Source organism: Cotesia typhae, unplaced genomic scaffold (assembly GCF_013202065.1).
Source record: "Cotesia typhae breed Kobodo isofemale line unplaced genomic scaffold, CoteBio_Ctyphae contig_65, whole genome shotgun sequence".
NCBI lineage: Eukaryota > Metazoa > Arthropoda > Insecta > Hymenoptera > Braconidae > Cotesia > Cotesia typhae.
The window spans coordinates 1,118,002-1,132,028 of record NW_027423762.1 but is presented as its reverse complement, the minus strand read 5'-3'; the positions used below and the strand labels follow the sequence as shown (position 1 = coordinate 1,132,028).

General features: G+C 27.3%; 2 protein-coding genes across 2 annotated transcripts; one reads left to right on the top strand and one right to left on the bottom strand.

Annotated features, from left to right (window-relative positions):
- Positions 1-2,846: 2,846 nt before the first annotated feature.
- Betaggt-i (geranylgeranyl transferase type-1 subunit beta) lies at positions 2,847-7,201 on the bottom strand. Its single transcript, XM_074250817.1, has 3 exons — positions 6,145-7,201; positions 5,618-5,978; positions 2,847-3,556 (listed from the first exon to the last, which is right to left on the bottom strand). Exons 1-3 carry the CDS (start codon positions 6,688-6,690, stop codon positions 3,435-3,437), a joined length of 1,029 nt encoding a protein of 342 aa, XP_074106918.1. The 5' UTR covers positions 6,691-7,201; the 3' UTR covers positions 2,847-3,434.
- Positions 7,202-10,833: 3,632 nt separating this feature from the next.
- Positions 10,834-12,982, top strand: LOC141532478 (poly [ADP-ribose] polymerase-like). Its single transcript, XM_074250827.1, has 2 exons — positions 10,834-11,052; positions 11,139-12,982. The coding sequence occupies exon 2, from the start codon at positions 11,169-11,171 to the stop codon at positions 12,375-12,377; it is 1,209 nt and encodes a 402-aa protein (XP_074106928.1). The 5' UTR covers positions 10,834-11,052; positions 11,139-11,168; the 3' UTR covers positions 12,378-12,982.
- The last annotated feature ends 1,045 nt before the right edge of the window (positions 12,983-14,027 follow it).

Sequence of the window (14,027 nt, the reverse complement as noted above, 5' to 3'; positions counted from 1 at the left end):
CTTGTGATATTAATGAGATGTACTCCATAGTTATCGTAATTTTATTTATTGAATTTGAAAAATTGAATGGCGTCTTTTGTAATAAATTTAATATTTAAAAAAAAAAAAAACTTGAGAGGTGTCAAGGGACACCCGGATGGAACGAAGTTTACAATAGCTTACTATAGCTTGCTATAGCAAAAAGTGTCGTGACAACTTTTCGTAAGAATTTTTTCCGTCTAGCCCCCTTTCGCAACGCGCCATAAGGAACTTCGTTCCAATATTCTATATTAGCACACGTCTTTCTTATAATTAATTATTTTTTATTAATTGAAACCGCAATGGTAATTAATAAACAACATCGTGAACCATACGTATGAGCATTTAATTTATAGACAATTAATTAATTAAGCTGAAAACTTAAATAGAGGAGTGGCGGGACTCGATGCCGGAACCTTTGAATCTAAAGATGGAATGTGGACCCCAAGGCTGAACTCAAATTTCGAGTAACGTCCATTATTTTTCAGTTTTAATAACTCAAAGATATCTGACTTAGAAAATCAAATCCTCCAGTTCAAAAATAGAACATTCAACTTGAAAAAATAAAAAAAATAAGCTTGATTTCAACCTTATAAGATAACGTCGTCAAGCTAGCAGTAGTAGAACCAATTTTAGATGGACATTATTATTGATTTCTCGGAATCTAAATAAACAACAAAATTCGAAATGGAGAAACTACACTGTAAAAAATTTTTCTGCCCTCCGGCCGGAAAGTGGCAACTTTCTGGCCGCTGCGCTAAACGAAGTTGCCACATTCCGGCTACGTCGAGCAGAAAAATAGTATACACACCTTGGCCAGTAAAAAGTAAAGCCTCAGACCACATGTTTGTCAACCTCGGCTTCGCCTCGGCCAACAATTACATGTGATCTGAGACTTTTCTTATTTTACTGGCCTAGGTATGTAATATACTATTGTTAAAAATTTTTATGTCAAATATTTAACACTTTTTTGTGTTGATTTAACAGAAAAAATGTTAAATTTACACATAAAAGTGTTAAATATTTAACACAAACATTTTTGACACTAAGTTTTTTGACGAAATGACGCAAAATTTTTTACTGTGTAATTAGTAACAAGAAAACAAGAAATTTAGCGACACAAATAAATTTTGTTGCTTGAATAATTAGTCAATGAATGATGGACGAATCCATACTAGCTTGATAGACCTTTATCAGACTGACTCAAACAAATAGTTTTGTCAGCAAGAATTTAGGTTTATTTTTTATTTTACAGAAAGCCGTTTAGAGTCAAAAAAGCTCAAAAAGTTGATGCTGGTTTGAAACTGGAGAGCCTAAATAATACTCTGGTTCTATTCAGTTTGAATCTTGACGCTTAGACCAGGCTAAACAGTTTGATTTTAGTTTTAATTTAGCTAAGTCAGTTTCATATTAAATTCAATTCAGCTTGAACAGTTTGACCTAAGTTTAAAATAAACCTCGACAGATTAAATTCAAACTTCAAATTTGTGCCTCGGGTGGTTAATTTAAAAAACTCAAAATTAAATTTTGTTTTTTACGCAAAATTTAAGTAAATAATTAAAACAGAATCCTTATTATTTTTACAGTTTTTAGTATTTTCGGAATTTTAGATTTGAATATTCCACTTTTGCTTGGATTCATAGACACGATGATTAACATTAATAGATTTATGCAACCATGTTATCTTCTGATAATTTGTGGATATTTAAACGTTGTTTTGTTAGATTAAAATTTTGCATTGTATAATTTACCTTATTTATAAGTTACAGAGCCGTCTCACCACATTTGCTTTATAAAACCTACTATTGCCTTTATCATGGCTGATGAAGAATTGACAATTTTCAAACATAAATAAGAAAATTAATAATTTTAGATTGATTTTAGGAAACTTTATTTTATTTGGTTGAAAATCAAAATATCATCAATATCCTATGGGATTTTGAAGCTGATGATGGTCAACAGTGATTCGGTCAATAATAAACTGTGCCCTAAATGATTGAATAGAATTAGTTTAAATATTTCTTATAAATAAAAACATGTAATTCTTGATACTGATTACTCTATTTAAGGGGCACAACTAGTGTGAAATTAAAAAAAAAATCGATTTTTTTTTCATATTTCGATAGATTATACCTGTGAAAATAACATACTAAATTTTAAATCAAATAGTTTTTAAGTTGAAGCCATTTAAAGAATAGCCGTTCGGTAGTTAGAATAGGATAATTTTATCTTTGAACGCGTTTTTCTCGAAACATCATTTTTCGATCGGAGACAAATGATCCGATCACTACTAAATTTTTTTCTGCATGTTTTGTTGATAGCTCTCCATACAATAACCCTCCAGTTTTTTGATCTGATCAAGAATCGAATTTTGACAGTCCAAAAACGACCAAAATTTCGGGTAAAATTCAAATTGTTTTTTTTTTCTAAATTCTGCCATTTTATCAATTTTTGATATTTTTCTTCGACCGTGGGTCATTGTGCGGGCAATATCTTCTAGTTTAACGAGGATTTTTTTTTATCGCTTCACCCACCGAGAAGGCCGAAATCACTCCAGCAGTGGAGGACCTTTTTTTCGCGCCGTCGGAGATCGCGGATAACTTAAAAAATATTGAATTTTTTTCTTCAAAAATTTTACTGTGTTTTCTTAAAATATGTATAAATATACCATTAAAATTTTAACACAATGGATACAGTAGTTTTTTTTTTTTAATTCCCAAAAACCGCCTTTTTTTTTTAGGCTATCACACTAGTTGTGCCCCTGAATCCCATAGAAACTGAATTATCGTAGCTTTTAAAATTTTAAATAATGTATAAACAACAATAGATGAATATTTTAAAGCATATTTAGACATATATTTATTTCGACGGTACACAAGTCGAGAAACGTTTTAAAATAAATTTTGTAACTATTATTCACATTCATTACAACATCATGTATAACGACTATTGTCCGTATATTCAATCACAGATATTACTTTTCAACAATAAAAACAATGAACATAATACATTACTTGAGAAAAAATTTACAAAAATACTTTAACCATTTACAAATTTAAATTCATTGAGTTGAACATATTAAAACTGCAACTATTAAATATATTAGCGGTAATTAAAATACGTATAAATTACATTTTAAACATAATCAAATTTACAATTAAAGTTTTATGTATAATTTTTGAATTAGTTATTACTGTGATTATAATTGTTATTTATAATACATTGTAGATATTTAAAAAAGTTACAAATGCAGTTACTCGAAATAAATACATTCATCGATAGTGGTATATTCGTAACAAATTATCATCAGGTTGTATTACAATCTTTCAGTACAATTTAACGGATATTATCTATTAATGTGCGCTTGATATGAATAATTTTAGAACAAATTAATTTACTTAATAAAAAAAGACTAATCAATCAGTTTTCCATTTTTTGTGAATTTCTTTTAAATGTTTATAAACGCGATTAGAAACATTGAGGGCAGCATTCATTGGTAGCAACCCAGGTTCTCCCATGAGACTCAAGCCACATAGCCCTGTAATCAAAAAAGTTATGTCGTAATGAAAAAATTTATGAATAAAGACGTAAATAATAGACATAGTTATTACATTCAACATTTGTATTATTATTAAAATCTTCTAGTTTATAACTTGATTTTATATTTAATAATTGATTATATATTTAATAATGACATTTTTATAAAAAAAAAAAAATCTTTTTGTTACTTGTAAATTATTTTTTTCTTAATTTTAAGCGATTAAATGAAATATTTACTATTTGGGTAACCAATAGTTGAAATTGACTTCTTTCAATTTGGAAGAAATTTGGTCAACATTTTTCTGTCACTATAAAACGAAGATTTCCAAAAGAAAAATGAAAAAAATTTTTTTCATGAGTTAATCAAAATTTTGTTATTTTCTCAATTTTTCAACTTAATTATTTAAATTTCTCGGAAATTATTCTAATTCAGGAATAAACTTTTGTTTGTTTTCAAGGAGATACTCGGAGCTATAGAAAAAAAAATTTTGAAGAAAAAAAGTCTGTAAAATTAAAAATTTTTAAAAATTGTCAAAATCAATTTTCGACACTAAACTTTGGATTCAAATTTTTAAGTGTAATATCTTTATATGATTTTGAAAGATTCTGAAATTTTCAGAGTGTATTTTTTTATTTAAAAAAAATTAACTTTCAGTAAAATCTATTTGTTCTATACAAAACTGACTAATATATCATGTAGCTGCCTGTAATAATGTGACTGCTCCGCTCAATATAATTGATACTTTATTGTTTATGTCTTAACTGATTATTATTAATGATTGTAAAGAACAATATAGTGAAAAAAAACTTCAAGCTTGATCTAAATGTTAACATTACCTAAAATTAATAAGATTATTAGGATTAAAAATGTTGCAATAAATAGTTTTAATGTTCTTAAAAACATTAAGAAAATTTATAAATAAAAAAATAGTAATCCAATTCAAATTATTTACTGAAATTTCTAAGTATTTGTTTCTTTATTTAGTTTTCGACAAAAAAAGTGATAGTTGTATCGAGCTGAAAAGTATTAATAAAAATGTGATGTTTTACCAAATCGCGTGTTTAAAGGTAGAAAGGGTTATAGCTAAGGGTTAATAGGGATTTGTGGTGAAAGGGCGTATAAAAAAATTTTTTTTTGACATTCGTTTAAAATTTTCTTAAACGTAAAAATCAGTAAAAAAAAAAGTTGGTATCCTAAAGCTGAAAGAGCGTATCTCAAGGCATACGCCCTTTTAGTTTTAAGAAAAGTACTATTTAAAGGTAAAAGGGCACATAAAAAAAATGGAGTTTTGATATCAAATGTTAAATAATAGTTTCACAAGACAAGTTATGCTAAAATAACAGCCTAATTTACAAAGTTTAATATAAACAAATAGAAAATAAATCAATCAAAAACAAATTACGTAAAAATTAAGTAATAAAACATTCACAATGACAGATAACATTCAAATATTTTGAAATTTCCCGCTTTTTTTAAAACATTGTAATATTTTAAAATTATAACATTTGAATATTTTAAAATTTCCCATTTTTCTTCAAACATTACAATTTCATGATAATCGTTCATTTTTTTTAATTTTATAATAACTATTTCTTAAAATAAAAAGCGAGAAAATAATTACGCGTACTTTATTGTTTTTTGGATATATTTTCTTTTGTAACTTTAAAAAATTGTACAGTTGAGGTTTTACACCGCTACTACTATAGAAAGTTTTTTTCTGTCAAATTTTTAAACTACGAATATGTTCATTTGTGAACTGGCCCAAAAAAAAATGATACGCCCTATCATCTTTAGATCACCAAAATTTCGAATTCATAAAAGTAAAAAGGCGTATAATTAAAGACATAGGCCCTTCTACCTTAAAAAAATTTTTTTCTCAATTTCAAGTGTAGAATGTGTCTACTACTTGATTGGCAATAAAAAAAAAATATGCGCCCTTTTACCTTTGCAAAGATAAAAGGGCACATAAATTGTTATAAGCCCTTTTACCTTTAGGCACGCCAAGTACCTTGCATAGTAAATAAAAATTAAAGAAGTAAATATTTTTTCAAAACAAACCTAAATAAGTATGCAGTGGATCAGCGCGTGTATCGTAAAATTTAGCAAAACCTCCAATGGAAGCATCTTGCGTACTCAAAATGAATTTTCGATTTTCATCGGGATCAATAAAATGACCAGCATCAAGCATATGCAATGTTGCGCCAACCCAAAAGCTATAACAGGTATCTGATGGTTTGCCAGGTCGACCTTGGAATCCACTATTCTGCCGCATAAGACACCAACGTCGTAGCTTATCAATTTGTTCTTTGGATAATACATTATGAAGTTCATTCATGAGATAAAGACTGGCGACCGCGCAAAATGTTGATCCGCCATGTGACTCCAAGCCTGGACCTTGTCCCATTGCTCCATCATACGACTGTAATTATTCTAATGAGAGAATCCCAAGTATATTAAACGCTTAGCCAATCAGGCAAAACATTCCAACATTAATAATCATCTGCATGTTTTTAATTTATTAACAAAATATCTAAATAATTATAATCTATTAATTTTAGATTTATAAATTAAAAATGTCTACTTACGATACTTTTAACAATATAATCAATAGCAGTTATTTTGTTCATTCCAGACCAGTCATTGAGTATTGCAGAAACACAGCAAGCACAATAAAGAAATCTCATATCGCTTTCGCTCTCAGTAATCATTGCCATGAAACAGCCATTTGAATTTTGGCACGCACGCATTCCTTCTAAGATTAATTTTTTATTTACACGTTTTAAATCATCACCAAGTGCTAATAAAGTAGCAAGTGCTGTGTAAGTCATTGGTAAATAACCACATTGATAGTGAGGTGTGTCATCAGGTAGCATTGTTGATGCCTGGAAACCAGATCTGATACCAGCATCAGTTACTTGTAATCTGTAGATCCATTCTATGGCTGATAATTTTTCAGATTCGTTTAATACATCTAACGAATCAAGTATATCAAGTCCTGATACAGCAAAAAATGCGAACATTACTCTATTCGAATCATACTGAGCCATTTGACTTGGCATTACTTGTAAAATTCTTTTGAAATACTGTGCGTGTTTCTTTTTTTCTAATTGTGGGCTGAAATTTCGTGCCATTATTTTTTTTTTTTATAATCGTAATTTTAATAACAAATAATGTCTATGAATGCATTCGATTTTTCAACGTACTGTCAATATAGGTTAGAAATTATATCAGATAAATACACAATATATATCACTCGTTTCAATTTCGAATTTACTGGCAGTAAAAATTTCTGTTCCCAAAAAATTAAAATGTATATTAAAAATTACTGTAACTTAGTGATCATATTTTTTATATGTTGTGAAAATTTTTTCCTTGATGTCAAAATTTTAAATACGTTAAATGGAATGTCTTACAAGTATAAAAATATTATTTTGTGTCACCGACGACTTGAATTAAACATATTAATGATGTAAAAATTATTTGTTATTGTAATTATGTGATTTATTAATATAATTTTATTCATTTAACTCTATTATTGATTAAAATAGAAGTCGGCTTATTGTTATTAATAGTCATCGCACACTATTGAATTAGATTCACTGTCAGAGTCAAACTTTAGTGACTGGATGTATATTGTTGTGAACAATAGTAATGTTACTATTTATAAATTTCTTAATTAAAAATAACTATTTTTTAATCAGATTTTTTTGTTATCTTAATTAATTTTTTTTTAATTTGATTTGTTTATAAAAAATTATTTTTTTAGTTTATCATTTGTAGATAAGTAGTCAAACTTAAAAAGTTTCCTTTGGTTGTCTCTTTTGCTCCTGTTTGTAATTTGTGACACCAATGTTGAGACATCACTACGAAACTTTATTAAGACTTTACTTTTAGTAGAGAGGTCTTTACTAGCTAAAGCAAAAGTACGGTGTAGTTAAGGCGCGATTTTTAACACGCTTTTTATTATTGATTGATTATTTATCATTTTTCAGAAACTGATAATATAATAAATAATATATCAGCAAAATTGGGTAGTATTTATGGGAGGGTGGCCTGAAGCGAGTAAGCTAACGAAGAAGGCCTAGAAGTTTTAGTTTTTCTTGACTTACTAACAAATATTATTCTATCCGATATAGTAGTGATTGAACTTCAATATTAGATAGGATTATTGTCTTAATTTGGGCCTAAGAATTTTTTATCAATAAAAAATAATAACTATTTAAAAACTCGCTTTGCCCTACCCCTTAGCCCAAAGCGGATAAGCACTTTAAATAGATGAATCTAATGATAAAACTAATTTTGATAACAAAATTGTGTATTTAGCTAACATAAAAAAAAGATTTTTAGGCATTGCAATCATTCAAATAATGATTTTATTTTTATTGCATTAATTTTAAGCAAAATAACAATTTTTCTATTGAAATTGATAATAAGTTTTCAATCAAGAATGTATTTCCGCTTTTTTCTTATATTTTCGCATTACTTGATAATATTGTATGACAAAATAAATATAAAATTGGATCAGAGCAGCGCAAGTAGGTATCCACTTTGCTCCAGTATACGTTTTTTTGCTCAACAATTGTAATATCAAAAATACAAAGGGAACTGTCCGAATTTGTATCGTTTTTTAGAGTTAAATGGTACCAAAATAATATAGATTCATTAATATTATTATAAGTGTAATAGTGTTTGAATCATCTAATGACACATTCCATTCGTAATTTTAACAAATTTAGCAACTTTTTTATTTTGTATTTTGATACTTTCTGTCAAAACTCGAACATCCAATCAGAACTTTCAAATACTCACGAGTGTTCCCATGATCACTACAAATGCATACTACAAATGCATACATGATCATACAAATGAATATCAATTGATATTCGCACTCAATGTCACAATAAAATATCTACCCGCTTTGGGCGAGGTACCCGTTTTAGGCTACCTTCCCCTAATATTAAATATAATAAGGTCAAAGACGGCGTATAATTGTTGTTTATTTGTATGTAAAATTGTACTAATTTCAAATAAAGCTCGATCTCTAATATATGTGTGAACGAATAATTAGAGCTGAAAATGATTAAGATTATAATATGAGAAATTTACTGTAGTAAACATTCGTCATGCGTAGGAAGATGTTTGATTTATACAAAAAGTTTCTTAAATTATTCATAAAACTTGAGAACAGATTTCTACACATAGTCGAAAGAATATATAATTTCATTTACAAATTAGTTTACTATAAAATTGAAAATATGAGTAGACAAGCATATTCCTTATACTTCATGTATGCTAGGTTCGAGCACCTTCTTTCATGACTCTCCACTCGTTGAGTTCCTAAATGCAAGTCCCGAGGTTATTTGCCTACGACTTAATCCTGCTTGCATCTGGTTTTATTTAACTTAAATTATTTCATGTATTTACTTTCTTTATTTTTTTTTAATATAACATTTTGTCAACATTCTTGATTGGCGAGTAAACATTTTCCCCAAAATTTTCAACCAACAACTCAACCGTTTCCTTAAAATACAGGTGAAGCTAATAAAAAGTGTGTAAAAAACAAAGGATTTCTGGATTCTGATGTCAACTGAGGGACTAAAAGGAAGTGTCAGTCTGTATACAGATCTTTTCTTTTAAACAAACTTCTCGTGAAGTATTTTAAAAACAAATTCAGTTTTTAAAAATTTCATTTTTGACTGAAGAACAAAATTCTTAGCTCAAGAAAATTTTCGGGTGCCTGAAAGAAGACCGAGTTGTGTTGGCCGAAGTAAAAATTTTTCTTGAAATTCAATACTTGGTGGAAGTAATTTTTTCTTAATTCAAATTATCATAAATACTTGATACATTAAATTTTTATACTTGATCAAGATTTTTGAATACTTAAAGGAAACAGCGTCACCTACTTCAGCTAAGAAAAAAATTTTCGCACCTTGAGAAAATTTTTCTCTTGAATGTTTGATACCCATTTTATATTATTTTAGCGTGCAATTACACATATTGAATGAAAAAAAATGATTCAATATTATTTGATTTTCTATTTAATTATAAAAAATTATAAATTAATTTTCTTTAAAATAAGTGAAATTTCTTGTGTCAAAAAAAAAATTTTTTTTTGCTCAACCTTGAAGGCCATCTCTGCAACCTCCCGCTAATTCCATACTTAAGCGTTCAAAATTTCACTTATTTGAACTCTCCCAGCTCAAAAGTCTAATAGAAGTTTAATAAAACACTATTTTTTGAATTTTCAAATCGCAATATCTTTTGAATGAATGAACCGATTTTCACGTAATTGGCAGCATTCGACGCAGTTTTTTGAGCCACAAAAAGAATCTTTAAATTTAAATTGATTGAATTAGGAATTTCGAAAAACCGTTTTTTCGGTTTTCTTTCGACAACGATTACTAACGAACGAATCAACTCATTTCGACCCGGTTGGAGGCGATCGACGTGGTTTTTTATTTTAAAAGCTGATGAGTTTTTAGAATCGATCGGTAAAGCCGTTTAAAAATGATTTTAAAAAAACAGCATGAAAAAATTTTTTTTTGTAGTTTTTTTTTAGATTTATCAAAATCTACCGGTCAAAATCGGTTCAAATTGTGTTTAAAATCTAAGTTCGATTTAACTTCGATTTTTGTAAAACGAGGTGAGACCAATAACTTCCCGATTTTCTTAGCGGGAAGTTAAAAATTTTTTAATCGTAAAGCACTTTCTGATGCTTCGCATCATGAGTTGTGCAAAAAAAGAAATGAAAAAGTTAATTTTTTTAGTTTTTATAACCTAAAAATTAGGTGACTGTTAAACTGAATAAATAGTAAATCAGGAATTCGCCGTCAGCAGTTATTTTTTCAATAAATACCTTGTGTTAAAAAAATGGTGAATTAAAATTATCGGTAATTTTAGGAAAACTAAAATTTTTCAGATTGGAAAAAATACTCGTATAGAAAATCAAACAATCTATTTAAGTGTTTTTTACAAATTTTCAAATTCTTAAGAATTATGTAATTCTAATTCATTTTTAATTTTAGGTATTTATTTTAAAAGACTAGTGGGTAGTGACTTACTTTTGGCATACAACTAATTAAACAATTAAATCATCAAAACTACTACGATACTCCCGAAATAGTTTTGTCATATGATTTTTCTCGGAAACATTATTTTATTAGGAATTACAATTTATTTTAAGTACTTAGCTTTCGATTTACGTTTACATAAAATTTGTTTTCATTGAATATTTTAAGTTAAAAGTATTTTCTGCGCAGGGACAAATTGTACAAATTTCATGTCGTACACTAAGGTGTTTACACACACAACCGTAACCACAACACTTTGCAGCAATTGTTGAAGCTACTGCATGCTAAGATCTATATTTACATTTTAACAATTCATTTGTTAATAATAAAAAATAATTTATTCGACTTTTATAAATAATATTTATACTTTAACAGAAAAAGTTGCAATTGAAAAAAGAACGAAATTCGATAACAAAACAAAAGGTAGGATAACTTTCTTTAAAATGTTCAAGTATAAAGGTTATGTAAAGTAGTTATATTCTTAATTAATTTATACTTTTTTTGAACAGTTTTTTAAGGATTAATTATAAATAATAGTAATGAAGAGGAAGAAGATGATACGTAAAATTAAAAAAGAGTCTTCAAGTAATGGATTGTCTAATCAAGCATGCATAAAAAATTTAATTGAAGAGAGTATAACTTGGTATTTGAATCCACCTCGTAAAATCTTAACTTATGTATATGAGGATCAAAACCGAAAGTACTCGATGAGTTTTTGGAAACAACATCCTTATTACAATGAAATTTCATACAATAAAATTGAAATTCTTGACTATCAATTTGGATATGATGAATATATCTATGTTCAAAATGAAGAGGAGAAACTACTTGAACTAGTTCAAATTTGGGGAATACTTGGGACTAAAAATCATTATTATGTATCAGAAAAATTACCACTTGTTAGTTGTATAACTAAATTCAATTATTTGGTGGATTGTAATCAGGTTCTAATGTATGCACCTTTAGATGTACCAGAGGGGAATGAAAACACTGTTATTTTAACATTCCCAGTCCAAAGATTAATACGATTCATTTATGGTAACAGCAAGTTACTTGAAAATTTTTTGGTAAAACGTCCATTAGATTGGTGCTATAAAAATTTTAATTCGACTATCATTGCACTAGATAAAAACTGTGAGATTTTTTCTATGATTCATCAGTACGTAAAAAACACTCATTCAGAATTTCACTATCACTTTAGAATCCAAATCAACGATATATTCATGATCAACAGACACGGTGAAGAAGAAAACTACACAAAAGATCTTCATAACAAAAAATTACTTTGGCACGGAACTAAATTAAATAATATCGGTGCTATTTTATCAAAAGGCTTAAAGATTTGTCCTCTGAATGCTAAACACACTGGCCACATGTTTGGAAAAGGAATTTATTTTACAAACATCGCTTCAAAAGCAGCTAATTACAGTAAAAGTATAATGTGTGATGGAAATCCTCAGGGTATTATGTTGTTGTGTGAAGTTGCATTGGGTAATATGAAAGAATACTATCGGGCTCAGATTATAAAAAAACTGCCATACGGTGTACATTCAATATTTGTCAGAGGTATTTCTAGTCCTCGAGATACTACTCATATTTCAAGAGGAGTTGAAGTTCCTTTTGGACCACTGGTCAATGTACCCCTCTTTCAAAAGCCGCAGTTTCGACACAATCAATTTGTAATTTATAATCCTGCTCAAGTTAGGATTCGCTATCTTGTTTGTGTAGATTTTGAATGTTTATCATGATTAATGAAAGTAGTGTATTACACTCTTTAAAAGGAAAGTATGCTGACCAAAAAATGATTTTGATTCAAAATAAATAATTTTAAACCAGTAAATCATTTAAAAAAGTTAATTGTCCTTAATCAAGAAGAAATAGTCTTGAGCACAGACATTTTTCTTAGTTTACGATAATATCATTTAATTTAAGAACTTTTCTGTTTGATTCAAGATAATAAAATTCTTTCAATGATTTCCATGGTTTAAAATTATTTTTTTTTTTTGTTTTAAAGTCAATTATTCAACCAGAACGGAAAATTTTCTTTTGACTCAAGACAAACACACGAATTTAGAGATTTTACTTTCCTCTGTGGAGTACGGACATGGAAAAAATATTCTTTTTGACTCACTAATTTTATTATCTTTGATAATTATGTATGTGTACATGAATTTTTAAAAGAAGTTGGGTATAAAAAATTTTATATTTTTGTATCTTACCTAGACATAGACTTTATGTTTAGTCATCTAAACAGCGTTAAAGTAGCATACAATGAAAACAATTTTTATATGATTCAATTTAACAATTCATGGTTTACAATGAAGAAATTTAATAAACATTATCACTAAAGCCATTTTTGATTATTTTATTTTGCAGCAAAGCAATAAAATGATTGAAGCAGTAGTTTATAATAAGTTTGTTAATTGATAGTTAGATAATTTTTTTGCAAGTTTCTTAAAACTCTGTTGCATTTTTCCTCATTATTCAATTTTTGTAAAGTTTTACGATAATTAAGTTTTAAATTAAATGGTTTTTCTTTTTCCTCTTGAATAATTTTTGATCAGTATTAATTTTAGCATTACAAAGAAAGAAAATGTATGACACTGAAATTAACAGACATCGAACAATTTTCAGGATTTTTTTCAACAAAAAAACTTATTAAGAAAATTAAATAAATTTTTCATATAGAAATTGAATAGAACTATGCATACAATTTTATTTATTAAATATTTTTCTTCTACTTACTTATTTTGTAATAAGTATTTTAAAATTGTTCGATGATTTTCCATTTTTATTTTTTAAATAGTTACATTTATGAGTACGATATCAGTAGTCGATTTTTGAAAATGAATAATTATTCTGAAACTCAATGATTGAAAAAAATTTTTTAAAATGCAGGAGATAAATATAAAAATTTCCAAACGAATTTTTTTATTGCATTATTTACAATACTAAAAATAGCTGACGTTTTTAATTTAAAAATTTTTGCTTCATTTATTAAATTAGGAGTAAAAAAAATTTTTTTTGAATTGCACTTACATTTTTTCAAATTTTTTTTAAAAAAAACTCAATTTTAAACATTACTTTTGTAATAAGTGAATTCTTTATAAATTTTAAAAAAATTGATGCTTACTACAATCATACTCATTCAAATTTCAATTATTTATGATACTGAAATTGAGAGATATCTGATAATTTTAAGAATTTTTTTAATAAACAAATTATAACGAGAAAATTTCAATTAAAAATTTCATCGTTAGAAGCTCTGAAAAATTATAAATGACATTTTTATAAATAATTTTCTATGCCTAGTTTATTTTTCAAGAAAAATCAAAAAATTGTCAAGTGTCTGCCAACTTCAACCTCATAATTATTTGTCTGATAAAATCGATTTTTAT